Source organism: Ochotona curzoniae, unplaced genomic scaffold, assembly GCF_017591425.1.
Source record: "Ochotona curzoniae isolate NIBS_2020 unplaced genomic scaffold, NIBS_Ocur_1.0 contig_46, whole genome shotgun sequence".
NCBI lineage: Eukaryota > Metazoa > Chordata > Mammalia > Lagomorpha > Ochotonidae > Ochotona > Ochotona curzoniae.
In genome coordinates this window covers 5,705,136-5,731,929 of record NW_024466340.1, presented here as the reverse complement: position 1 = coordinate 5,731,929, position 26,794 = coordinate 5,705,136, and the positions used below count along the sequence as shown (strand labels likewise).

Genomic DNA, 26,794 nt, shown 5'->3' with positions numbered 1-26,794 from the left:
TTATTCACAAGGCAGATCAGATTTACAGAGAGAAGCAGAGACAGAAATCTTTCATGCACTGGTTCACTGCCCCCATGTGCCCCTGCCCTTTCCCTCTGCGGCTGGTGCAGCAGGTGCCATGTCCACACTTGGGGTCTAGGGGTCTCGTAAACAGAACGCGCGAGACCCGCAGTCAGCAGCACAGCCATCCTGCGTTCAGTGTACAGACCCCTGGGATCGCTGCGTCCCTTCGTGGCCTGGCAGGATCCACGCTCCCAGGGCAGGCCCTCTGCCTCCCTCTGCAGCGCTGAGTGGGGTCCACCCTGACTCGGGGTCCACCCATCTCAGGGTCCACCCGATTCAGGGCCAGCCGACTCAGGGTCCACCCATCTCAGGGTGCACCCGACTCAGGGCCCGCGGGAAATGCTGCATCCGCTTTGGAAAAACCAAGAGGACACGTGTTTGCACACAAGTGTGTGTCTGTCCATCTGTCCGTCCTCCCGGCATGACCCAGAGACACGCGTGGGGGAACCTCATGAAGTCACCCCACGGAGCCCCTTTCCCAGGGAGCGTGCGGAGCAGTGGATCCACAGATCGGCTGGTATGGGGTGGGAGGATGGGCAGTAACTGCCCATGGGGCCCAGGGTTCTTGGGGGGGGGGGTGATGAGAATGTTCTAGAATCAATAGCATGATTCCTTCCAGGCTTTGATGCAAGCGGCCCTGAAGCTAGGAGGAGCATCTTCCCGGTCTCCCATTGTAGCTGCAGTTGCTCCAGGACGTAGGTCATCCTCCCAGGCCACGAGCAGGGAGTTGGACTGGAACTGGAACAATCGGGACTCGAACCAAGATCCACAAAGGATGTGCACTCCGCAGGCGGAAGCTTAACGTGTTACGCCGCGGCGCCGGTCCCAACCACACGGCTTTTAAACACAACTATTTTAAAGTTCGATCTGATTTTTTTTTTTTTTTTTTCAAATTAAATGTGTACAAACGAAGCCTCCGGTTCCAAGCATAGATTCTCCGGGTTACAGGGTCACCGGCCACGTCGTTGGGGGAACCCGTTCTTGTTCGGCAAGAGTTTCTGTAGGGACTCAGTTTTCTAGCGCACAGCGTTCGCCCCGCCCGTCTTCTCGCTCCTGGGCGCTACTATTGGTCGAACCCGCCCACGTGCTCCAAGGACCCTTTTCCGATTGGCCGGCGGGTGGTCGGCGCGCGAGGGTGCCAATTTCCCGGGCTCGCAGGGCGGACGGACGGATCGATGGGATATTGGGCGACCCGCAAGATGTTCTGAGGCGACGGTGGGCGCTGCGCCTGGCGGTCCCGCCATGGCCAGCGTCCACGAAGGCCTCTACTATAGCTCAATGATGAACCAAGGTGTGGTGCACGCCAGCGTGTTTGGCATCAAGGACTGGGTAACGCCCTATAAGATCGGGGTGCTGGTGCTGCTGAGCGAGATGAGCCATGCGGGCGAGGACGCCATCAGCCTGCTGGAGCGGCGGCGGCTGAACCAGCTGCTGCTGCCGCTGCTGCAGGTGAACGACCTGACGGGGCCCCTGCCGGGGCCGGGGGGCCGGGGTGCAGCGGGGTTCCGGAAACACTGCCTGCGGGATGCTGGGAGCCCGGGGTGCAGCGAGGGGCTGGTCCCACTGTCCTGGGGCGGGGAACCCGGGGTGCAGCGAGGGGCTGGTCCCACTGTCCTGGGGCGGGGAACCCGGGGTGCAGCGAGGGGCTGGTCCCACTGTCCTGGGACGGGGAACCCGGGGTGCAGCAGGTCCTCTTCAGCTTTGGAGGAAAGTGAGAAATGCAGCCAGCCAGCCCCTCACAGCAGCGTCCACTGACGCAGTTCTTGGCAGGCCCCTGCCTGGTGGCAGTGTGTACGGGTTGAGTGGTTAGTGCACAGTTGTGTGTTCAGGACTTCTGTCCATCGAGGCTTCACGTTGTCCTCGGAGCTGGAGAGCCTTTCTCGGTGGTGATCACCATGTGAGGTTGATCATGGGCCCTGATAAGGGTCTCACAGAAGTTGTGTTTGCAGACCTGAGTCCCAGCTTCGTGGCTCAGCAGCTGCCGCTTGGACCAATTCTTTAAGCCAGTGGGTCTCGCCTTTCTCTGTACAACGGGACTTCCTGTGTCCGGCACTGGTCAGTTCTGGGCCTTACCAGCAGCTGGGACTCGAACTGCCTCTCCAGTATTGGATGCTGACACTGCACGCAGGCGCTTGGCTTGCCACACCGTAATGTTAACCCCGGGATGGAAGTCTTTTTCTCTCTTCTGTTGACCTAGGTTGGTCTTTGCTGGCTGGGATTCTCCTGATACAGTTTTCATTCAAGTATGCCTAGAGCTGGCCTGATAACATTCCAGCCAGACCTTTGCTTAGCGTTTGACCGTTCAGCAACAAAGGCTCCTTATAAAAATTGGAAATAATGCAAACGTTGACCGAGTGAAAGATTGTGCTACTCAGCCAGCAGTCACCTTCCATCTCAGAGGTGATTGTTCCAGGGATTCATTGAGCCACCAAGGACCAGTGTTGGAGTGGACCTTGCTAGGTGCATAAGGATCTCTCTGTGAATTCTTTGTGTAAATGCTATGTACAGCTTACTCCTTTCAGCAAGCTTGAGCTCATTCATGTCGACAGAGAGAAAGACACAGGGAAAAATCTCACATCCGCTGGTTCACTCCCAAAATTGCAACAATGGCCAAAGCTGAGCTAATCTGAAGCCAGGAGCTTCTTCCTGGTCTCCCACGCAGGTGCAGGGTCCCAAGGCTTTGGGCTGTCCTCCAATCTTTCCTAGGCCACAAGCAAGGAACTGGATGGGAAGTAGAGCAGCTGGGACATGAACAAGTTGAGCCATCGCACCAGACCCTACTGTGAGCTTTAACCATTAGGTCAGGTGGCCTCCTCAACATGGTTTGGTTTTGAACTGCAGCCTCATTGAAATCCTCCTGTTAACTGAAGTTGCAAACGGTTTGTCCCTCACGCTTGTCTGGTGGTGTCAGTTTACAGAGCACTTTACAGGGTCTCCATCCTTGTCACAGACGAGGGAGAACATTCTTGCGCTGTCCTCATACTCTTCCTGCTGGAGGCAAGCAGGGCTAGGAGGTTGGTTGGTCTGACTCAGAAGGAAGGCGGGAGCTTGGTCTGTCAATCAGTCAGTCCTGTGTGGTCTCACCATTTGAGATACATTTACTCAATGAAAGTGGTATGCAAATGTGAAGTATTACGGCCACAATATAGTTAGTAAAACAGACTAGAGCTTTCCCGTGTAGAGCAAAGCATCGATACATATGCTGGCTGGTTGTTCAATGTTAGTCTCTAACTCCTTAAGATTTACAAGTAATTTTTCTGTTTGTCTTTTATTCAGGGCCCAGATATCACGTTGTCCAAACTCTATAAGTTAATTGAAGACTGCTGTCCTCAGCTGGCAAATTCAGTGCAGATCAGGTAAGCCGCCGCCTCCTCTGTGTGTGAGAAGGCTGTCAGTGGTGAGCAACGTGAGGCAATGTGGCGTGCTGCAAAGATCTGCGTCCTGCTGTGCTAGGGTTTTTTTTTCCCCCCAGTAGTACTGTTTATTTTGAAAAGTGGATGATGTTAAGCATACTTTGTTTAATAATTTTTTTTTTTAAAAAAAGATTTATTTAGATTTACAGGAAAGGTAAATATACAGAGAGGAGACAGATTTTCCAATCCATTGGTTCACTCCCCAAGTGGCTGCAACACCCAGAGCTGAGCTGATCTGAAGCCAGGAGCCAGGAGCCTCTTCTAGGTTTCCCACATGGGTGCAGGGTCCCAAGGCTCTGGGCTGTCCTCAGCTGCTTTCCCAGGCCACAAGCAGGGAGCTGGATGGGAAGTGGAGCAGCCGGGACATGAACCTCTGCCCTCACAAGATGCTGGCACTTCAGGAGGATGAGCCAATTGAGCCATTGCACTGTCCCTACTATTTTCTAGTTCCCCCTCCCAAATTTATTGCTGTCTGTAGGTCTTTTCTAGGTATTTTTAAGAAATTCCATTGTTAGTGCCTGATTTGAAACTTTGACAGATTTTATGATCAAGAAAACAGCAATGATCCTTTTCAAAAATAAGGATTATTAACTTTGTTTTATTTACCACCACAAATCACCTTTACAACAGACTTAGAATTCAGGAACAGGCAATGTATATGGGGAAATAGTCAAAGATCTAAGACTGTACACCTGAATTTTCTCCTTTAGAATCAAACTGATGGCTGAAGGTGAATTGAAGGATATGGAACAATTTTTCGATGACCTTTCGGATTCTTTTTCTGGAACTGAGCCAGAAGTTCACAAAACAAGTGTCGTAGGTAAGGAACTCTTTTTTGGAAAAAAAAAAAAAAAAAGGTTTATTTTTATTGGAAAGTTAGAATTACGGAGAGAAGGATAGACAAAGAGAAAGATCTTCTGTCTGCCGTTTTACTCCCCAAGTGGCTGCAACAGTAGGAGTTGAGCCAGTCTGATACCAGGAGCCAGGAGCTTCTTCTCCAGATCTCCCACACGGGTGCAGGGTCCCAAGGCTTTGAGCCGTCCTCAACTGCTTTCCCAGGCAACAAGCAGGGAGCTAGATGGGAAGTGGAGCAGCAGGGATATGAACTGGTACTATATGGAATCCTGGTGGTTACAGGATGAAGATTTAGCCACTAGGCTACTCTGCCAGGCCCTGGAACTCTTCTAAGAGGAACGACACGTCTCTGTTAGCATGGGCAGCTGAGTGCCATCCGTCGTTACTCTGGCGTACGGCTGGCAGGGCGGCGATGTTGGGTGTGTGGTTTGTGTGTATTACGTTGCTGATGTGCTCCATATTAAAATCACTTGCTTGTCAAAAAACACCTTGTGTTATGCTCACACCAATCAGCGTCAGGGTGCGGGCCCAGGGTGCTTCTCACCGTCCGCTGGATCTTATGCCTGCGTTATCCAGCTTGCGGGGAGGGCCAGCAGCCCACCTGAGGGAGAGAGGGAAGGGAAGTATGAGCACATCCATGATGCTTGCTTCATGCCTTTCCACACTCCTTCCGTCCCTCTGGCTCTTTTTATTAATTTTTGCATGGTATTTTTTATGTCATTCAGTGTGTGGATCTGCTGGCTGCCAGGCCTTGCATGTTCACGGTAGACGTGTCCCGTCCTACGGAGGTTATGCAGTGCAGGGCTCAGATGGAAAGCGGGAAGCAAATATGGGAGGTCGTGTCAGGGTCAAGAGCCGTGAAGAGAAGACAGGCAGTGAGGGCTAGAGGTGGTGCAGGGGGATTGGCAGGCCCCAGCCCTGAGTAGAGTCTGGGTTTGGGAAGGATGGCAGAAGAACATTCCAGAAGGTGGGCACAGCCCCTGCAGGAGTCTCAGGATTCTTGCAGGGGCAGACTTGGCCCGCCTGCGCTCACCCTCGGCCTCGCTGCTACTTCTCCGCAGGCTTGTTTCTGCGTCACATGATTTTGGCCTATAGCAAGCTGTCCTTCAGTCAAGTGTATAAGCTCTACACCGCCCTTCAGCAGTATTTCCACAGCGCGGAGAGAAAGGCAGTGGAGGACACAGATATGGAACTGACCCGAGAGGACGGAGAAAGAAAAATGGAGAAAGAAGATCTTGATGTGTCTGTGAGGTGACTTGGGTTTAATGGGTGGTATCCTTTTGGGACTTTTTTTTGTTTTAAGATTTATTTACTTTTATTGGAAAGGCAGATTTACAGAGAGAAAGATTGTTTTTGAAAAGATATATTTATTTTTATCCGACAGGCAGATTTATAGAGAATGAGAGACAGAGCTATGCTACCCAATGATTCACTCCCCAAGTGGTTGCAATGGCCAGAGCTGAGCTGATCTAAGTCTGTAGCTTCTTCCTTGTCTCCCATGCGGGTGCAGGGTCCCAAGCTTTTGGGTTGTGCTCTGCTTTCCCAGACCACAAGTAGGGAGCTGGTTGGGGAGTGGAGCAGCCGGGATGTGAGCTGGTGCCCATATGGCTTCCTGGTGCATGTAAGGTGAGGACGTTAGACACGAGGCTACTGCGCTGGGCCCCAGCTTCGTTCTTTTGTATGTGGATCTTCTACTTTATCTGGCTCCATTTTTTTTGAAATGACTGTTTTTTTCTCATTGAATAAGTGATCATGGTACCTTTGTCAAAAATCATTTGACCATATATGTATAATCTTGACACTACTTTTAAAATAAAAAAAAATTATATGTATTTAATTACAAGGGGCATAAGCCAGAAAGACATGATCAGGATTAAGTGTTACTCTCATTTTGTCTGTGGAGAGGAGTCAGCTGGTGGAACAAGTGGTCAGGGGAACATTTCGGATTATCCCGATGTAGCCGGTTACATGATGTGAAGATTCAAGCCCTGGAACGAAGTGTTCTACTAACTTGTGCTGGAAACGAGGAGTCCGCAGTGTGTCTTGTTCAGGGTAGGAGGTGGATCTCTGTTTCTCAGAAGCCTGGCAGCTTGCAGAACAAGGATACTTCCATTTTTGAAGTCATTTTTGAAGGGTGCCTGTTTGCGAAGAGAGAATTAATTTTAGTTTTGAGCACCCTGGTAAGAAAGTATATATAATAAACCTGACTGGGTTCATTCTTGTGTAACTCTTCACTGTTTTTGTTTTTCTTAGAGAAGAGGAGGAAGCTTGCAGTGGACCTCTATCTCAGAAGCAGGCAGAATTTTTTCTTTCTCAACAGGTAGGTGAATTCTGTGTTTGTCATGTGCCGTTCTGTGTCCCAGCACGGGCTGTCCCCTTGTAGACGGCCAAGGACTCGGCGTCGCCTCTCGGTCTAGTGCCTCTCATCCTCACCAGCAGCGCAGGTGTGGCCGTGCCCCTCCCCGTCACCGCAGGTGTTTGCTCCTCGGACAAGCTGCGCCCTTCTCACAGCGTGTGCCAGGCCAGCTGGAGGGGTGGGGGTTTAGTGCTGTCATTAGGTCATCATGAGGATGCCCCGATACCAGGTCAGAGTACATAGTGGGAGCCCCAGTGTGCTCCTGACCCAGCTGCCTGTCAGTGCACGCAGCGAGGCTGCAGGTGCTGGGTCTCCCCGCAGTTAAGGCTCCCGGCTTTGGCCTGGTCCCGTCCCGTGGACATCGGTGACGTGACCCAGTGGATTGAGCAACAGTGTGCTTTGCTCCGTACATGTCCTGTTTCTGTTTTAGGGCCATTTTTTTTTTTTTTTTTTTCATTTTCCTGATGACATAAAATGAATATTTTTTTCCTATGTTATTTTCAGTACAGAATTTTACTTTCTGTTCTACTTTTCTAGCATTCCTTAACTTTTCTTACTAGGTTCATTTTTGTATAAATATGTAAAGTTAAGATAAAAGTGATGGGATGAGACCACTGTGGTGGTATAAGGGATTAAGCTGCAGTTTGCAATGCCAACATCCCCTGTGAGCACCACCTCAAGCCCTGGCTGCTCCGCTTCTGACCCAGCTGCCTGCTGGTGTGCGTGGGGGAAAGCAGAACAGGATGGCTGCTTCCTGGAGGAGGCTCCTGGCTCCTGGCTTCGGCCTGGCCCAGCCCTGATAGTGGCAGCCATCTGGGGAGTGAACCAGCAGATGGGCAATCTTTCATTCTCTGTAACTGTGACTTTATGTATTTATTGATTTTTAAAGATTTATTTATTTTTATTGCTAAGTCAGATATACAAAGTGAAGGAGAGGCAGAGAGGAAGATCTTCAGTCCAATGGCTCACTCCCCAAGCGGCCACACCGGCCAGAGCTGAGCCGATCTGAAGTCAGGAGCCTCCTCCAGATCTCCCACGTGGGTGCAGGGTCCCAAGGCTTTGGGCCGTCCTTGACTGCTTTCCCAGGCTACAAGCAGGGGGCTGGATGGGAACCGGAGCCGCTGGGATTAGAACTGGTGACCATATGGGATTCCCGTGTGTTCAAGGTGAGGAGTTTAACCGCTATGCTATCACGCCGAGCCCGACTTTATTTGTTTCAGAGTTATGAAGTCAACCCCTGCAGGTTAGTGTCCGGGACATGACAAGGCCGTCTGCTAGGTGGGTCACCCGTGCAGGGAGCGCCCTGCGGCACTGCTCAGCTGGTCACCTGTGGAAGGGGGCCCAGGGAGGGGTGCTCTCTGGTCACCCTCACACCTCAGCACATTACAGGCAGATGAAAGGGTTAAATGTAAGTACTTAAAACCATAATTAGACGGAGAGAACTACATATTAACTTTTACACACTGTCTGGGTGGGGAATGACTTTCCAAACATTAAAGCTGTGGAAGAAAACTTTATGTCACACGTCAGAACAAGCTCTCACCAAATTAAAAGGTAGACAAGGAAATAGAAAAAAAATATTTGGAATAAATTTGACAGAAAGGGTTAATACTTTTGCTTTAGAAGCTGTTTTAAAGACTTGTGAGACAAATTTTATAGTATTGAGTGAGAAGAAAAGGAAGTGAAATTATAGATTCTGATCTTGCGTGTTCACACGTAGCCACACGTAAACGGGTACACAGTCATACCCTACGGACAAGTGCCGACGGTGGTACTGCCACCAGGGTGGTACTGCCAGGGGTGAGGATGCAGAAACATCTGTCTTTACTTTACACTTGGAACTTTCTATAGTGATATAATGCATTAAAATGAAATTAGGAATTGATATTACTCTATGTCATATTGGAGTGAAACGTGCTTAGCAGGGGACAGAGCCCGGGGTGCCGAGAGGCACTCTCCAGGGAAGAGAGTCAAGGACACTCTCAGAGCTCATGGGAAAACAGACTTCAAGATACGTTTATTTTGGTACAAAATATTTTGAAAATTCATGCATTATATTTAACAGAGAGAGGACAGAAACAGAGAGAAAGATCTTAATTCACTCCTCAAATGGCTGCAAGGCCTGGAGCTGAGCTGATCTGAAGCCAGGAGCCAGGAGCTTCTTCCAGGCCTCCCACATGGGAGCAGGGTCCCAAGGCTTTGGGCCGTCCTTCACTGCTTTCCTAGACAATAAGCACGGGGCTGGATGGGAAGTGGAGTAGCTGGGATATGAACCAGTGCCCATTTGGGATGCTGGTGTGTACCAGGGTGAGTATTTAGCCTCTAGGCTATCATGCTAGGCCCTTGAAGGCCTTTTGTATGTGCGGATTTCAGGTGAGTTTGTGTTTTTTTTTTTTTTTTTTGCACAAAAAGATCTTAGGCTTTAATTCTCAGTTTTCTGTGACGTTTTTGAAGCACATGTATCTATGTGTCCACTGACCACTTTCGGTAACAGTTGTCCATATTCCATTGCAGGCTTCTCTGCTCAAGAATGATGAGACCAAAGCCCTCACCCCAGCTTCGCTGCAGAAGGAGCTGAACAACTTACTCAAGTTCAATCCTGACTTTGCGGAGGCGGTGAGTGCCCCCCAGCGCTGGGCCAGGCTGGCCTGGTCTGCCCCCCGCTCCCCCCGCCGTGTGTGGCCCCTCAGTGCAGACAGCAGAGGCTGCGCACTCTCCCCGAGGGTTCTGGTCGCGTTTCCCTTTATTCTCTCCCCATCTGAACCTCGCATGGGAGGTTGAAAAATGTCTCTCTCTCTCTCTCTTTTTTTTTATTGGAAAGTCAGATATACAGAGGAGGAGAGACAGAGAGGAAGCTCTTTTGTCTGATGATTAACTCCCCAAGCACCCGCAATGACTGAAGTTGAGCTGATCTGAAGCCGGGAGCCAGGAGCTTCTTCAGGGTCTGCCACACAGGTGCAGGATCCCAAGGCTTCGGGCCATCCTCGACTGCTTTCCCAGGCCACAGGGAGCTGGATGGGAAGCTATTGGGATTAAAACAGGCCCTGATATGGGATCCTGGTGCGTGTAAGTCGAGGACTTCAGTTGCTAGGCTATTGCGCCGGGTCCTTCTTTTCCCTTTTTGATGGTGTTTCTTTGTGTCACCTGGAATCTGCCCGTTAAGATGCAGCTTTGATTCAGCAAAGTAAAGGAAAATAGTTAACTTATATTAATATTTATTACTGTGAAATAATAAACCAGCAGTATCCTCACTGTGTTGTAAAGGCTTTGGATTTGTACTTGGACGTGTTCCCCGAATCCTGAATGAGGGGACCCTTGCCCAACACCCGGGGTGCACAGTGGACATGGACACTAAGGGGCCTGTTTGCACTTTAGACTCGAACCCACCTTCTGCCTGTAGGGAAAAGGTGAACCCAGCCCCGACCACCTCCTTTTTAGGGGATGTGTACAGATACCAGGACTGCTAGCCTTGGCTCTGGGGGAGTGCAGCCCTCAGAATAGCGCTGTCTTGTCTTTGGCCCTAGCATTACCTCAGCTATCTAAACAACCTGCGCGTCCAGGACGTCTTCAGCTCCACGCATAGCCTCCTGCACTACTTCGACCGCCTGATTCTCACCGGGGCCGAGGGCAAGAGCAACGGCGAGGAGGGCTACGGCCGGAGCCTGAGATACGCCGCTCTCAACCTGGCTGCCCTGCACTGCCGCTTTGGCCACTAGTAAGTTCTCGGGTGTGCCTCGATGCGCGTGTGGAGGACACTAGCTCTGCCCCTGACTGAGATGCCTTTTGTAAAGTCATGTTGAAAAAGGAAGAATAAGGAGACCCTTCTCTTGCAACCCTCAGTAACTTTCCCAGAGGGAACCAGTTAATCTACCTGAGTAGGCTGCCCCCTGGTGTCACTGTTTTGCATTGCTGTCTTGGTGCAGGGCTGAATGACAGGAAATCGGCTCATTAGGCCAGAGAGCCCCAAAAGGATGTTTGGGAGGTGATGATACTGGGAATGCAAAAGCTATTTGTAGTATTTCACAGACAAAAAGAAGTTGTGCGTTTATAAGATGAAGTTTTGCTTTTGATGTTACCGGTGGAGCTCAGTGAGACAACATTGGCTTATTTTGTTGCTAGACAATCCTGTGTTTTTAATTAGTAAAGAAGGGTAAGTGAGAAGTTATTACTTGTTAAGCAGGTAGATTGAAAAAGGACTTTGGAATCAGCAGGATGTTTCGTAAACAATGTAGTAATGTGCCTAAAGGTGAGAGACCGCAAAGTACTCATTTCAGAGTGTCCGTGTCTCCACCCTCCTCCCATGGCTTTTTGCCGGTGGGCATAGCAGATTAGAGGAGGTGGGCCCAGGAGGCTATTTTTCAAAAGTCCATGGAAAATGGAATTGGAGTGGGCATGTGGCACAATGCTTAGGACACTTGAGGGAGTACATCCCATACAGGACTGCCTACGTTTGAGTTCCAGCTCCATTTCCAGATTCTGGTTTCCTACACAATGGGTACCCCAACAGACGGAAGGTGATGGCAAGTGGGTGGGTCCCTGCTGCTGGCGTGGAGGAGCCAGACCGAGTTGCTGTCTTCTAGTTTTGGTCTGACCCAGCCCACCGTGGCAGGCAGTTGGAGAATGAGCCAGTAGACAAATGTCTGCCTTCTTACCTTTTCCATAAAAATGGAAATAAATAATTGAAACATAGATTTAAAAAATGAGATTTTTTTTACATGACATTTTTTGAAACCTATGCCTAGGTTCTACATAGTATGCATCTTCTGTGAACTGTCTGAATAGCCATCCTGTGCATGGGTATCAGACATTTTTTTGGCACCAAAATAAACATCTGTGTGTATACCGTTTGTTTGTTGTTGGAGAGGCAGACAGTGAGAGAAGGAGCTTCCATCCAGTGGTTCACTCCCCAGATCGATGGCGCGGGGCCCTTCCAGAGCTGGGAACATGGTGGTAGGTCTCCTCGTTGGTAACAAGAAGCCCACTGCCCGAGTCATGGGACCCCCCTGTGTCCATGTGTGAAGGCCATTGCTGCCAGGAGCCCCGGCCCAGCTCAGCCCTTGGGCCTGGGGCCTGCCCCAGCACATCTGTTCCATACACATCTTGGGTTGCCGTAGTACTAAGGAAAGTACCCTGTCTGAAGTTTATATGAGATTTTCTTGCTCTGTGGGCCAGGCAGTACCTAGTGACTTGTATTTTCTGATAGTCAGATTTTAGAAGGGCTGTAGACGAGCCATAGCTTGTCTGTGGGTCACTGGCTCAGCATGTTGAGACATTCGAATCCAGGCCCAATAACTGCTGGGGGAAGGCTTGTAGTTGATACTTTCATTCAGGTTCACATGAAAAGGGTGTGGACTGATGGAGAGGACCGAGTGCTGGTGAGCTGAGGCGGAGGGCAGAGCAGAGGGAAGGCGTCTGTCGGAGAGATGCTGGCCGAGTGCTCAGCGGGACAGCAGTGTCACAGACCAGAGGTTGCACCTGCTGCTGCTCAGAGTACCCCCGACTCTGTTCTGTGGTGGTGGCTAACTTTTTCTGCTTAGCTATAAAAAAAAATTCTTGATTAGTGTGTTTCTTTTTTTTTTTTTTGTACTCTTAGCTAATAACATTGTCCTCTGTAATCAGCAGTAGCCTGCTTCCATGTTAAGAAATAACTGCCCTGTTTGGAAACTTCTGCAGTGCCCAGATGCCCGTCGTTTCTGTGTTTATAGTACTGTCCCCGGGTAGACAGCTGGTGGCCTGGAACGCAGGCGGGGAGAGGTGGGTGTTCTAGCTAATTCCTGGCTGACTCAGGTCCAGGCACCTGAAGCCAAAAGGACAGTGGAGAATTCTTTAAAATATTGACACTGTCTGTTGAACGCCTCATGTGTACTTGCCATTGTTGTAGATGTTGAGCGATAGAGTGTTGTAGAACAAGAGAAGAAACCCTATTGTGGAGGTGCCAGTGGGAGAGAGAGACGGTGAGCAGGGCTGCACGCCGGTGTGACTCTCGCATGTCAGGCAGTGAGACAGGCAGGGGTGAGGGTGAGGGATGGCAGCGTGGGACACAGACAGCGTCTCCCCAGGTCTGCAGATGTCAGGTAGCAGGCCAGCCTCCCTCCTGGGCTCTGCTCTTTAAGAAATGGGAGGCAGCTAAGGACTGAGCTGCAAAGGTGCCCTGACAGTGAGCTGCTGGTGGGGCTGGAGTCCTGGAAGCGGGCAGAGGCAGAGTGAGGTCAGAGCTGCGGGCGGCAGGGCCCCGTGTTTGGGTTTGCATAGGCCGACTGAGGACTTTGCCCTAGACCTGCCCTGAGTGACAGAAGCCATTGTATGGAGGCTACAGGCCTTTCTGCTTTTTTTTTTTTTTTTCTATGATTAATTTATTTGGAAGGCAGAGTTACAGAAAGAGGGAGAGACGGAGAGATCTTCTTCGATCTGCTGGTTTACTCTGAAAATGACTCCAGTGTCCAGGATTGGGCCAGCCTGGAGCCCAAAGCATGGAGTCCCACCTTGGTTGTCCATGTGGGTAGCAGAGGCCCACGTGTTTGGTCCGTTTCCCCTGCTTCTCCAGATGCAGATGGTCTAATAAGTGGTTGATTTTAAACCATTAGCAGGGGGTAGGGTTGGAAGTGGAGCAGCCAGGACATGAGCTGGCACCCACATGGGATGCTAGTCACGGACAGAGGCATTGTCTAGCTACGTCACGGTGCCAGTCTTTGCTCTGGCAGTTGAAACACTGGCCTGTAATCCACTTCAGATGGCATTACCCGTTTGTTGTCCTGTCACAGAAGGCTTTTATCTCAATAGCAGTGATAGGGACTGATGTTCCCCTGGGGACCCTGTCTTGGTGACCTGCCTTGTCTTCCTGCCTGGAAGACTGTAGTCTGCTTAGTCCCGTTTCAGCAGACTGCATCTACAGTGCTCCCCAAATCTCTTTGGCCTGATTTTAGCAAGCTAGGAGTCTAGCCTAGGAATTACCATTGGCTGTCAAATGTTCATCAAGTGAAATGAGCTGATGCTTGCGAAGGCTCTCTGAGGAAGTGCTCCCTGCCCTCAAGCGCTTCGGTCTAGCGCGTGGCTTGACTCTCAACATGAATACAGAAGTGAAAGAAATAGAAAACAGTTAAAAACGGGTCTAGTTTCTGGGTGACACTCAGAAATTTCTGGTCTCAGTGATGCCTCACCCCTTTTCAAATATATTTATTTGAAAGGCAGTTACTGAGAGAGGGAGAGGCGGTTTCCCTCCACTGGCTCACTCTTCAGATGGCCACAGTGGCCTGGACTTGGCCCGGCCAAAGCCAAGGCCTTAGAACTCTGTCTGGGGGACGGGCAGGGACATGGCCATCCTCTGCTGCTTTCCCAGGCATACTATCAGGGAGCTGGCGTGGAAGTAGAGTGGCCGGATTTGAACGAGTTCCCATTTGGGATGCCGGCATTATAGGCTGTGACTTCACACGCTGTGCCACAACACTAACCCTGTGACCCAGCATGTGTAAAATTTCTGTGCTGCAACTTGCTGTTGAGCAATCCAAAATTTAAGACATAGCCTGTATCATCTAGAGAATTATAACCAAGTTGATGAAATATAAAATTTACCCAACGTGATGGAGAGTTACACCCAAGAGTGTGTATGTAAACAGTGCCGCTTGGGGTACAGGCAGTATTTTGGTGGGTATTTTCAGAAATGAGAGATCAATGATGCTAAGTTAAAATCAGAGGTGGAACCACATGATCTGGAAAAAAAATTCAGAATGGGAATCTTCAAAATAATTTTTTAAAGCTTTTTATTTTTATTGGAAAGTATACAGAGGAGTAGAGAGAGAAAGATCGTCCATCTGATAGTTCACTCCCCAAGTGGCCGCAACGGCTGGAGCTGAGCTGATCCGAACCCAGGAGGCAGGAGCTTCTTCTGGGTCTCCCATGCAGGTGCAGGATCTCAAGCTTTGGACTGTCATCGATTGCTTTCCCAGGTCACAAGCAGGGAGCTGAGAGGGAAATGGAGCAGCCGGAGCACAAACTGGTACCGATGTGGGATTCTGGGCTTGCAAGGCTAGAACTCTAGCCACTAGGCTATCATGCCAGGCTCCAAAATACTTTTTAAGACCAGTTTTGAAAAAGTGATACAGGTTAAAAACAAACAAACAAACAAAAACATGCAGAAAACAGCTAATCCATGGGGAATGAAATGAACAGCTTAGATCTTTTTATCCCTCTCCTTAGCAACAACAACCAGAATAAACATTTAGGAGCACAGACCAAGGCCTGCTTCTGCCCCTTGCAATAGCGGTTCGGCTTAGGAAGGGCTTGTCCTGTCTCCCCTGCAGCCCAGCTCTGAGAGCATGAGCCCCACGTAGCGACAGCCTCAGAAGTGTGTCCCCGCGGCCTCCGCCGCCCGTGCGTTTGCTTCTTTGTGATTGTTGATGGGATATTAATGTTTAGTCTGTCGTTAGTCAACAGGCAGAGCTCGCCCTGCAGGAGGCAATTAGGATTGCCCAGGAGTCCAACGACCACGTGTGTCTCCAGCACTGTTTGGTGAGGCCGTCCCCTGGGCTTGGGAGCTTTCCTCGTGGGTTGAGTTGGCCTTTGGAGGCCTCTTGCACAGCGGGGTCTAAGGGCCTTCGCAGCGAAGGCATACCAGGAAACCAGAAAGGACAACCCTGATTTATTGGATCTTAGATCTTAATTCATTATGTCTCTTCTGCTTTGGGACAATTCTTTACAAATGTTTAACTTGCCTTTAGAAAAGGCCACAAAATCTCCTGACTTTGTCATGAACAGCCCGGTGTGTGCTGCGTACAGTGCCCTGGGAAGCACGGTCATCAGTCCAAGTAGATCAGAGAAATGTGTCACCCGACCGTCACCCGAGACTCTCCTGTGGCGCGTCTGCTGTGCCATGGACACCTGCCAGGCACGGCCTGCACAGGCCAAGCAGGCCCAGGGCGCGTTTATTTCAGTCTAGTCCCCTGTGTTGGGCAGGTCTCACGGAGGGTCCTACCTGGTGAAAGAGTGTCTGAGAGGATGTATTTTGCCCTTAGTCCCTCCTTTGGGCCACGCTGACATTGGCTGGAGCATGGAGGCACTGCCACCGTTATGACGCCCTTTGGTGATTGTCTCTCGCCAGAGCTGGCTCTATGTGCTGGGGCAGAAGAGAGCCGATAGCTATGTCCTGCTGGAGCACTCGGTGAAGAAGGCAGTGCATTTTGGGTTACCGGTAAGGCTGGCCTTTCTGTGAGATTGTTGAGTCCATGGCGCTGAGCCTCTCTTCTCCCCCGCCTCTGTCCTGACCAGTGCTAGCCGGAGAGCGGGCGCCTCCATGTGCGTTCACTCCTGGTGTCTCACTGGATTTAATTACTAATGAAACCACTTGACCCTGCTCAGAAGGTTTCTCTCTGCTCCCTTTACCCTAATAACGTCTGTGGATGCTCCATTTACCAACTGGATAACAGATCTTTCTTTAGCTTACTGAGCCACACTAACCCAGCACATACCTGCTCTCAGAGGTGGTAAGAAAGGCTGGTGTTTAAACCGGGGATTGGCAAACTTGACCCCGCACAGGCACGTGCGGTCTGCTGCCTGCGCACGTGTGGCCGCCAGCCCAAGAATGGGTTCTGCATTTTAAGTGATGGGCAGAAGCAGCAGCCTGCAGGAACGTGCGTCAGGAAGCAGCATGGCCTGCAAGACCAAGTGGCTCTCGAAAGGACCAGTTTGCTGATCCTTGTTTTAAACAGTTAGTGACATGCCAGGAAACCTGACAGAGAGATGTGTCAGTCCTTGTTCTGAACGGCAGAGGAGGACCCGAGGTACAGTCCTCATTACCCATGGACGTGGTGACCACCGGGCCGCAGACAGGGGCGTGGCTCGCACCGTCTGTCACGAGTCTGCAGGCTTCAGGGAAGGTCTCAACGTGAGGAGGTCTTCAGAAAGTTCGGGAAGAGATGTGTATGATGAGAAAACGGTGCATAGATTTAGAACAAAACTCCTGCACCACAGTCCACTTACCATTTCATTTTCCACAACTTCTTGAAACATGTCCTGCGTGATGCCTTTTAAAGGTGTAGCTTGTCCGTGTGATTCACTTCTGGGAAAGGAAGCTTGCCCATGCAGAATTAGCATAATGACAAAACCGGCTCCTTGAAAGTAACGGATAGACTGCTGAAGTGTGTGGAAGCCGACTTGGCTTTCTGCTGTCGTCCTGAACGACCGCCAAGCAAAAGAGGCTGTGTTGGTCACGATGGGTGTCCTTTTTGGTCTGCTGTCCCACGCTGTGCCCAGCACTGTCTGACATATATCGTTTCGCCCCTTCTTTATGATAGGTTTGATGCCCATTATTCAGGTGGGGGAGCTGAGGCTTAGCTAAGAAGCTGAGGGACTGGCCCTAAGTCGCACAGTAAGTAGCAGAGGCAGTGTTGGAGTCTAGGTCCCCCTGGCGCCAGAGCTCTGGCGCTTTCCCACGCGCCCTCTGCTTCTGTTTTAGCCCTAGAGGGTCAGGGTTAAGGTCAGGTTGTAGGTCCCTTCCTTTTAAGTAGTCACTTGTGCATGTGCTGAAATGTGAAATCCACCACATTTCTGAAGAGCAAAACAAATTCTGTCATGTAATCTCTATCTTGGGTCGTGGGTATATCTGTCCCCTTAGTACCTCGCCTCCCTGGGAATACAGTCCCTTGTTCAACAGAGAGCTTTCGCCGGGAAGACGGCCAACAAGCTGATGGATGCCCTCAAGGCCTCCGACCTCCTGCACTGGAAGCACAGCCTGTCGGAGCTCATCGACATCAGCATAGCCCAGAAAACGGCCATCTGGAGGCTGTACGGGCGCAGGTGAGTCCCCAGGCCCCAGCGGGGCCGCGCGGGGACCTGCGGCCCTGAGCAGGCACCGGGAAAGTCGGCTCTGTGGGACGTCAGATGCAAGGACTGCCCCTCGTTCAAGTTCAGGCGGGCATCCAAGCAAATGCTTTGTGTTATGAACACATTCTGTATTCTGCCTGGACCTGGCAGTTCCCAGTCACACGCACATTTTGGTTTGCTCCTCCCAGCTGTCCCGTGAAGTGTCTGAGGGTGATCTCGTTTCTGGTTCATGTGTCTGACCTGCCTATGATCCTGAGCACATCTCAGCACTGGCACTTGAGGTCTTACGGCTCCCACGCCCTGCCCCTCAGCTCCGGGACAAGGACCCCTCTTCCTGTGTGCAGGAGGTGTGGTCCAGGTGCCCATGCCAAGCACCCCCTGTACCCCACTGTTGCTGTCTGGTTGAGCAAGGTATTTTCTCTGCAATATGTCCAGTTAGCCACCTTGAGCGTGGGAGCAAACTTCTGAACCAGAACTGAACCCTGGAGCCTGCCGCTGCCTCGTGCCTCCCTAGACACCCCACTTTCTAGGAATTCAGTGATGAAAGGAAGTGCCTATTTTACCGGTCTTGTTTTTGTATTTCAGATAATTTTTTGGCACGGTGTGCTCTGAAACAGCTGCAGACACTGGCCACTGCTTGCATTCATTGCCAGAGCAGTCGGTGCCAGGATGGCATCGGGTCTGAATTTGCCCGTGAAAACTTAACTAACACGCTGTGACTGCAAGGGGAGCGGGCGGGGGCGGGCGGGGTGGGCGTCTGGAAGCATGGCGCTCCGGTCGTGTCATAACCACTTCCTGATTCCTCGGGGCTGCACACCTGGGCTTTTCCCCTCTCCCTGTCGTCAGGGCGAGAGCTGGCTTTGGGAAGCAGCTGCTTCCGCAAAGCCAAAGCCTGCAGAGGGGTCGATTTCCGTGCGTTTCCACTGAAGTTAGCAGGAGGGCGTGGCTGCGGGACAGCCAGCGGCTCCTGCCTGAGGGAGACTCCTGTTCCCTCTCGTCACCCAGCACCATGGCCCTGCAGCAAGCTCAGATGTTGCTAAGCATGAACAGCCTGGAGTCGGTGAATTCTGGCGTGCAGCAAAACAACACCGAGTCCTTTGCCGTGGCACTCTGCCACCTTGCAGAGCTACACGCGGAACAGGTAAGGCGGCTGGCCAGGCCTCGTGCTTGTGAACGGCACTGGGCCTGCTCTGCCTGGGTCTGGTTGACTACAAGTGGCTGAAGAGTGACACCCTCCCCCCACGGCAGGGGCACTGCACCTGTCAAGTCAGCCATGTGTGGGCTTCTTCCGTCTCCAGTGAGCATCAGAGACAGGTCTCCAGGCCGCGACTGGTGGATGCCCAAGAAAGGCAATCACATATAGCCAAGCACTGCACACTTTGATCTTACCCAGAAATGTCTTTTAAGGAGAAGAGAGCCAGGAAAGCTGTATTTTGAAGTAGCACGATTAGGGCTGGTGTTGTGGCACAGCAAGTTAATCCGCTGCTTGTAATTCTGGTAACTGATAGGGGCATCAGTTCAAGTCCCAACTGCTCCAGATCAAGCTCCCTGCTGGCCCAAATGGTTGGACCCTGCCTCCAAAGGGGAAGGCCTGGACAGAGTGCCAGGCTCCTCCCGGCTTCTAAGTGTGCCCCGACATGCCGGACAGTGTCAGACAGGCCAGCGTCCCATTGTCTACACGTGTCCAGCAGTTTCACTGGGAGTCCATGTTGTGTTTGGAAGCGGGGATGGGTGATGACTCTGTTTTCTTGTGGCCTTTTTGTGGTTCCTGTGCTTGTTAGATTGCATCATAACAGTCAGTGTTCCTTACCATGTCACCAAAAGATACCTGGCTTGTTGCCTCCCTCCCTTTTCAAAATAGAGAAATAGTTTTCTTGAATGAACATAGTTTAGCATTTTACGACTTTTTTTTTTTTTTTTTTTGGTAAAGATTCATGTGTTTATTATTGTTCATTGAAAGAGAGTGACGAAATCTTTGATCCAGTGGTTCAACTCTTAGTGGCCACAAGGGCCAGGCCAAAGCCAGGGCTCCCACGTGAGCGGGTCGTTCCCCCCGCCTTTCCCTGATGCATTAGCAGGGAGCTGGAGCAGCTGGGAGTTGATCTGGCACCTTTTGGTTTGCTAGTATTGCAGGTCGTGGCTTTTCTGGCTCTGCCACAGTGCTGGCCCCAAATAAATAATTTTTTTTTAAAGATTTATTTATTTTTATTACAAAGTAGGATATACAGAGAGGAGGAGAGACAAAGAGGAAGATCTTCCGTCCGATGATTCACTCCCGAAGTGACTGCAACAGCCAGTGCTGTGCCGATCCGGAGCCAGGAGCCAGGAACTTCCTCCAGGTCTCCTGCACAGGCCCAGGATCCCAAGTCTTTGGGCCGTCCTCAACTGCTTTCCCGGGCCACAAGAAGGGAACTGGATGGGAAGTGGGGCTGCGGGGATTTGAACCAGTGCCCATATGGGATCCTGGCATGTTCAAGGCGAGGGCTTTAGCTTCTAGGCCACAGTGCTGGGCCCTGGCCCCATTAACTCTTTTAGGTAGTTGTGTAAGTGGAGGGAGTGGGTGGCTTTTGGTTGGTGGGTTCCCCTTGCACTCGGTTAGCTGCTTGTTTCCCATGCCCACTAAGTGCCACCCAAGCTTCTGCTTGTCAGAACAGCAGGCCGACTTGCTGCTTGCTGTCCTTTAGGCTCCTCAGCACCGGTCTCTAGAACTTTATTTAGCGTCACAGCTTTTCCTTACCTGCCACCATGGCTCATGGAGTGTTTGGTGCACCGTGAGTAGGGTGTCTAGTGGGATCCTCCTGGGACACCCGCAACAACTTGACATCAAATGAGCAGGCCACACAGACCACCTGTTGGAAGTGTGGCCTGGAGGGTTTTTGAAGTAGAATTGTTCCTCCTGAGACCAGCGTTATCTAGGGAACTTCAAAAATGCCTGTGAGAAAATGGAATTAAAGAAGTTGATTGGGCCCAGTGTAGTAGTCTAGTGCCTAAAGTTCTCGCCTTGCACACACTGGGATCCCATATGGGCATCAGTGCATATCCTGGCTGTCCCACTTCCCATCCAGCTCCTGCCTGTGACCTGGGAAAGCAGTAGAGGATGTCCCAAGATCTTGGGACCCTGCACCTCCATGGGAGACCCGGAAGAAGCTCCTGGCTCCTGGCTTCGGATTGGCTCAGCTCCTGGCCATTGTGGCCATTTGGAGAGTGAACCAGTAGATGGAAGATCTTTCTCTCTCCTTCTGTATAAATCTGACTTTCTAATTAAAAAAAAAAAAAAAGATTATCTATTTACTTAAAAGGCAGAATCACAGATTGAAAGAAACGACAGAAACCTTCCATCTGATTTCCTTCCCAGATGAGATGGCCACAACAGCCAGGGCTGGGCCAGGCCGGAGCTGGGAGCCTGGAGCTCCATCCAGGTCTCCACATCCGGCCTGGTCAGCCCAGATCCAGCTGTTGCAGGCATCTAGGGAGAGAATCAGCAGATGGAGGATCTCTCTCTTTCCCCTCTCTCTCTCTGATACTCTGCCTTTCAAAGAAAAAAACAAATCTTTTCAAAAATTCTTGCTGAGAGTCTAGTACATGATATATAGCATCATAATTTATAAAAATAATTGTATATCTTGGAATATTTATGTGCATAAAAGGAGATATGTATTAAAACATGAGCAGTAATATTTTTTTATTTTATTTTTTTTTAGTAATTTTCTTCAGTAGGTTGAAAAGTAACACTTTTTTATATGTACTTTGCAGATTGTTTTCAGAGTAATCATGTTACATGTATCATTTTTCAAAGTGAACAAAATTCATTAAAAACTGGAAAAAAAAAAAGGTCCTTTGAATTGACCTCTCTCTGCACAATGCATGGCAGGTTCCCTGGTCTGTGGTGGGTGAATCGTGGCCGGCGGCCTGCTGGGAAGCAGCGGGGACCCCGGGCACAGTGTGCGCACTGAATCCCATCTGTGTTTCAGGGTTGTTTCGCTGCAGCTGCCGAAGTGCTGAAGCACCTGAAGGAGCGATTTCCCCCCAACACCCAGCATGCGCAGGTCAGCTCCTCTGCCGGGCACCGGGTTTGTTGCTAAAAAGAACAGCTTTACTGCAGCGTAATGTGGGGTTGCTAGTGTCTCAGCTGAGTTCTCTGGCCACAAAGGACTTTGTCAGAGATGGCATAACTTACCCAATGGTGGAAAACATGATTTGTTTAAGGATAGGTACATATATGATATTTTGTAAGCATGAATAGGAATGATAAACACCTGTTTACTTTGAACAAAGAGGGAAGTGGGATCTACAGAGGACTTCAGTAGTAGCGGTCAGCGCTCAGGACGAAGAAAGCCATGTTTGAGTTGATGAACTTGATGGCTGGCATGTGTGGATTTATGCTTTTATTCTCCATGGTTTTTTACGTACTTGAGATATTTTAAACTTTTTTTTTATAAGCCTCATAAAGAATATGTGACTTACTGTAAAGACACTTGGGCATCTCCACAAACTAACGGCGTGAACATTTGTGATTTTGTTCTTTTTCTCATACTAGTTATGGATGCTGTGTGAGCAGAAAATACAGTTTGACAGAGCAATGAATGATGGCAAATACCATCTGGCCGACTCGCTCGTGACAGGGATCACAGCTCTCAACAGCATGGAGGGTGTGTACAGGTAGGCAGCTCTGCAAGCTCCAGCCCGACTCCGCCAACCCACATTCCAGTGTCCTTTCATTATGTTCTTACATGTGTTTGTTTACTTTAGCTTAGGAAAAATATTTTTCTTGTTTATTTTAGTAAGTAGGAAATTATAAATACTAAACAAAATAGATTTCTCCAAGATAATCACAGAATTCCAGATGCCTAGAATTCCAGGCTTTCCTTGCACACGTGCATGCTTCCTAAACATGCTAAGGAAACTACGCCTGATGTGTCTCCTCTGCCTTTAACCCCAAGGTGTTGCCAGTCGATTGAGGAGACAGAAATGCTCACCTAAGGTTAAGGCTCAGGGATGTGCAGCGTCAGTGTGACCTTGCGTGTGTGTGTTCTGTCACAGGAAAGCAGTCGTGTTGCAAGCTCAGAACCAGATGTCCGAGGCGCACAAGCTGCTGCAGAAGCTGCTGAGTCACTGCGAGAAGCTCAAGAACACGGAGATGGTGATTAGGTAAGGACTCGTGCGCGTGTGCCGCCGCCAGGTGCCCGTGGAGATGCTCATGCCCATTTCTCCTCCACCCCCTGTGCCCAGCGTGCTGCTGTCGGTGGCAGGCCTGTACTGGCGCTCCTCCTCCCCGACCATCGCGATGCCCTTGCTCCTGCATGCCCTGGCCCTCTCCAAGGAATACCGGCTGCAGTACCTGGCCTCTGAAACAGTGCTCAACTTGGCTTTTGCCCAGGTAAGGGGATCTCTGTCTTGAGGACACACACAGAGTCCATCTTGAAGAGGATGATGGAGAATCTCGAGAGTCAGTCTGTAGGGTCATGCCCTCCTGGAAGGCAGGGAGCTGTTGGGATGGTGGCGAGTGCCGCCTCTCAGGGTCTCGGCTATCCTGGGCTGTGTCCAGGACCGGCATGTGCCTCGTCGGGCAGGACCCTGGCACACAGTGTGGCTTAATTGAGCTGAGCAGCTTTGTGACCAAGGAACTGAGCAAGCCGGGGAATCACTGGAAGCCAGATGTGTTTTCTTTGTGCTCCAAGTGAAGGCTGTGAAGGAGGGGACCGTGTCCTATGGAAGCTAGTGGGCCCTGCTATGCAGGCCTTCAGTAAACACTGAACGGATGAGGCAACTTTAACTCACTGATGGAATTGATTAACCAAAGCGGAGACTCTCTGAACTGGCTATTACATGATAAATATAAATATTATTTTAGGGACTAGTGTTGCAGTGCGTTAAGCCACCATCCGCAGTTTGCACGGGTCTTCGTGTGGGTGGAAGAGCCCTAAGCACAGGCTTGTCAGCCGCTGCCCGAGAGTGCACGTTTGCAGTGCCGCAGAGCGTTGTGGCCGTCAGTCTCACAGCCACTGTCTAGACACCCAAGAGCACTTTCTCTCGTAATGCTGTCTTTGACCCACTGGTTATTCAAGTCTGTGTTCCTGGATTTGCTTACGTTGTGAATTTTCCAATTTCCTTGTGGCACTGATTTTTAATTCCATTCGGTGTAGTCAAAGAAATAATTCATATTCATTCTTGTATTTTGTTGGATATGATTTTGTGGTTTAATGTGTTCCTCTGTCCTGGAAAATTCTCATGTGCGCTTGGGAATAATTTGTGTTCTGATATTGTTGGGTCCCGTGCATGTACCTGTTAGGTTTAGTTCGTGTGTAATGTCATTGACATTTTCTGTTTCTTTGCTAGTCACGTGTGTTTTTTCTATCCATTATTGAAAAGTGGAATTTTGAACTGTCCTATTCAACCGTTATTGCTTTCAAAGATTTAAAAGAAAAATTTTAAAGGCCAAGTTATGGGGGACGGAGAAAGAGAAGGAGAGAGATCTTCTGTCTGCACGTGTTTTCCCCAGGTGGCCATGCCCGCCAGATCTGGGCCAAGCTGAAACTGGCTACTTGAAACTCCGACTCTCCCACACAGGTGGCTGGGCCCCCATCCTTGAGCCAGTTGCCACTGCTTTCCCAGGTGCATTGGCAGGGAGCTGGATTGGAAGTTGTGTACAGGCTGGCACCCATGGGATTCCTGGCATTGTAGGCAGTAGCTTAACCCATTATGCCACATGCCAGCCCTTTTTGTAGCAAATTTTGACTTAAACTTCATTTTGTTTAATGTTAGTGTAAACATTACTGCTCTCTCTGGGCTGCTGTTTGGATAGAGCATTTTTCTCTCTGTTGACTTTCTGCCTGTTTGTATCTTTTAGTCTAAACGGAGTCTTGTTGATACGTTCGGATAGTTTCTAAGTCCATTGTGCCGTTGTCTCTTATTGGCACGTTTAATTCATGGAAGGACTTTTGAGACCTGTTTCCTGTATTTTCTATCTTCAGTTCTTTTGTTTTTATTTAAGAGACAGAAATGCTCTGGTCTGTTGATTGACAGCTGTCAGTGGCTGCAGCTGGGCCAGGCCCAAGGCTGAGAACTGGGAATTGAATTCAGGTCTCTGACCGGAGTAGCATGAACCATGTCACTGCAGTCCTTATCGCCACCTGCCAGGCCGCACCCAGCAAGCTAATGGCATACATGAGCATTGTTTTTAAATATTTGATAATTTATTCATTTATTTAAAAGGTAGAATGTCATTGTGGAAGAGACAGACGGAGCCTACCTGCTGGTTTATTCCAAGTGCTTGCCACATGCCAAAGCCAAGAGCCAGGAACCTGCATCCTGGTCTCCCACTTGAGCAATTTTTGCCTGCCTTCCCAGGCATGTTAGCAAGAAGCTGGATTGAAAATAGAGTAGCTGGGACTCGATCCTGGTACTCCAGTGTGGGATGCCAGCAACATAAGTGTGATCTTCAGTGCATGTCAGCTCTTACATGGGCATGGTAATTGACGTCTTTTTTCCCAAATGGCTGCAACAGCCAGAGCTGAACTGAACTGAAGCCAGGAGCTAGAATCTCCCTTCTGGGTCTCCCACACAAGTGCAAGGTCCCAAGGCTTTGAGCCGTCCTCTACTGCTTTTCCAGGCCACAAGCAGGGAGCTGGATGGGAAGTGGAGCAGCCGGGTTTAGAACCAGCGCCCATATGGGATCCAGGAGCATGGAGGGGGAGGATTAGCCATTAGAGTCATTGCACTGGGCTCTGTAATTAGCATCTTATCCACTAGGCTAACCACCTGCCCTTTTTAGGTTTTCTTCATTTTTCCATGATTCTTTTCTATGTCATCCTAACTCTCTTTATCCTTTTTCATTGTGGTCTTCCTGGTCCTCCCCCAGCAACCCCGACATAGCTGGTTCTCCCCTCGGAATCTCCATCTCAGGAGGTGCACACTGTGCCTTTCTGTCAAGGTGGAAACCTTTCCTCAGTGTGGTGTAGCCCCGCCCCCCGCTCCGTCCCAGTGGGTCTTGTTTTCTAGGAGTGTGGTGCCTGGGAGCACACAGCGCGCTGTCATGTTTCTCTTTCAGCTCCTCCTCGGCATCCCGGAGCAGGCCCTGACCCTCCTCCACATGGCCATCGAGCCCATCCTGGCCGACGGGGCCATCCTGGACAAGGGCCGAGCCATGCTCCTCGTGGCCAAGTGCCAGGTGGCTTCGGCAGGTTCCTACGAGCCAGTGAAGAAAGCAGAAGGTAGGGAGCTGTGTGGAAGTGGTGGGTGTGCGGGAAGCGAGGACCTGGAGAGGAGGGACATGACGCTGGGGGACGCATTGAGGTTCTGAGTGTTCAAGGGCATATGGTTTGGCTTGGTTTTAATTTTAAGGTGTATTTTAAACTTTGGTTCAGCATTTACTGTGTTTTTGCTTCTCTGCCTGACCAGAGGGTTGAGGGTCAACCAATGGTTATTTTAACCCCATGGAGTAGGTCCTTGGTAAAAATCTCATTTTAGTGGGTTCCTTTTCCTCTCTCAAGTAGGAAAGGATGCAGAAGTTTCCAGTACAATGTTGAGCAACTACACTTAGGTACCAAGTTTTGAGAACGGGGTGGAGTGTTGGTTTAACTGTAGGTGCCGTCTCCCTTCCCCAGCTCTGGAGGCCGCCATCGAGAACCTGAACGAAGCCAAGAACTATTTTGCCAAGGTCGACAGCAAGGAGCGTATCAGGGACGTCTGCTACCTCCAGGCCAGACTTTACCACGCGCTGGGGAAGACACAGGAGAGGAACCGCTGTGCCATGCTCTTCCGGCAGCTGCACCAGGAGCTGCCCTCTCACGCCGTGCCCTTGATCAACCACATCTAGCCCCGATGTGCCGCCCGGCTGCCGCACAGAGCGTCAGACCTGGAACTTGCTCCTCCGCTTCCTGTGCTGATGACACAATGTCCGCCTCGCTGGTAAAGTGCCTCTGGCCAGTCTGCCTTGTGGCTCTGAGGACACACTTGTCTTGTTCTTCCTCTTCGCTCCTTGTGGCCACATGGGACATCATCGGTTTGTTAATGAAAGGCTGTTTGGCTAACAAGTCGGTCCAGAATTTTTCTCAGAAATGGTGCACTCTCGGCGTGGCCGGAGTACGAGCAGCATGTGAGTGTGGCAGGTGCCGTCAGAGGACCGGGGGTCCCTGGGGGATGGTGCCCACTTTCACAGGATACACATCTTCCCTTGGAAGTTTCCCGCTTTGAGGATCTGAGATGGTGCTTGGGTGTGTGGGACCAACACCTGTTGGTTCCTATCAGACAGTAAGCTTTGGAACCAGTGACGAGAGATTCAGCACAGCAGCGA

At 50.4% G+C, this 26,794-nt stretch overlaps 1 protein-coding gene across 5 annotated transcripts; it reads left to right on the top strand.

Annotated features, from left to right (window-relative positions):
* The first annotated feature begins 1,188 nt into the window (after positions 1–1,188).
* ANAPC5 (anaphase promoting complex subunit 5) lies at positions 1,189–26,531 on the top strand. 5 transcript variants are annotated; one of them, XM_040987039.1, is made up of 17 exons: positions 1,189–1,512; positions 3,340–3,419; positions 4,187–4,296; positions 5,393–5,582; positions 6,585–6,651; positions 9,202–9,303; positions 10,212–10,402; positions 15,111–15,192; positions 15,782–15,871; positions 17,333–17,475; positions 18,508–18,643; positions 21,474–21,548; positions 22,040–22,161; positions 22,543–22,650; positions 22,732–22,879; positions 25,574–25,712; positions 26,106–26,531. In XM_040987039.1, the coding sequence occupies exons 1-17, from the start codon at positions 1,306–1,308 to the stop codon at positions 26,315–26,317; spliced, it is 2,202 nt and encodes a 733-aa protein (XP_040842973.1). In that variant the 5' UTR covers positions 1,189–1,305; the 3' UTR covers positions 26,318–26,531. The 5 variants fall into 5 exon arrangements, with proteins under 5 accessions (XP_040842973.1, XP_040842972.1, XP_040842970.1 ...); XM_040987038.1 differs by having other exon boundaries at positions 25,550–25,712; XM_040987036.1 differs by having other exon boundaries at positions 17,318–17,475; positions 25,550–25,712.
* The last annotated feature ends 263 nt before the right edge of the window (positions 26,532–26,794 follow it).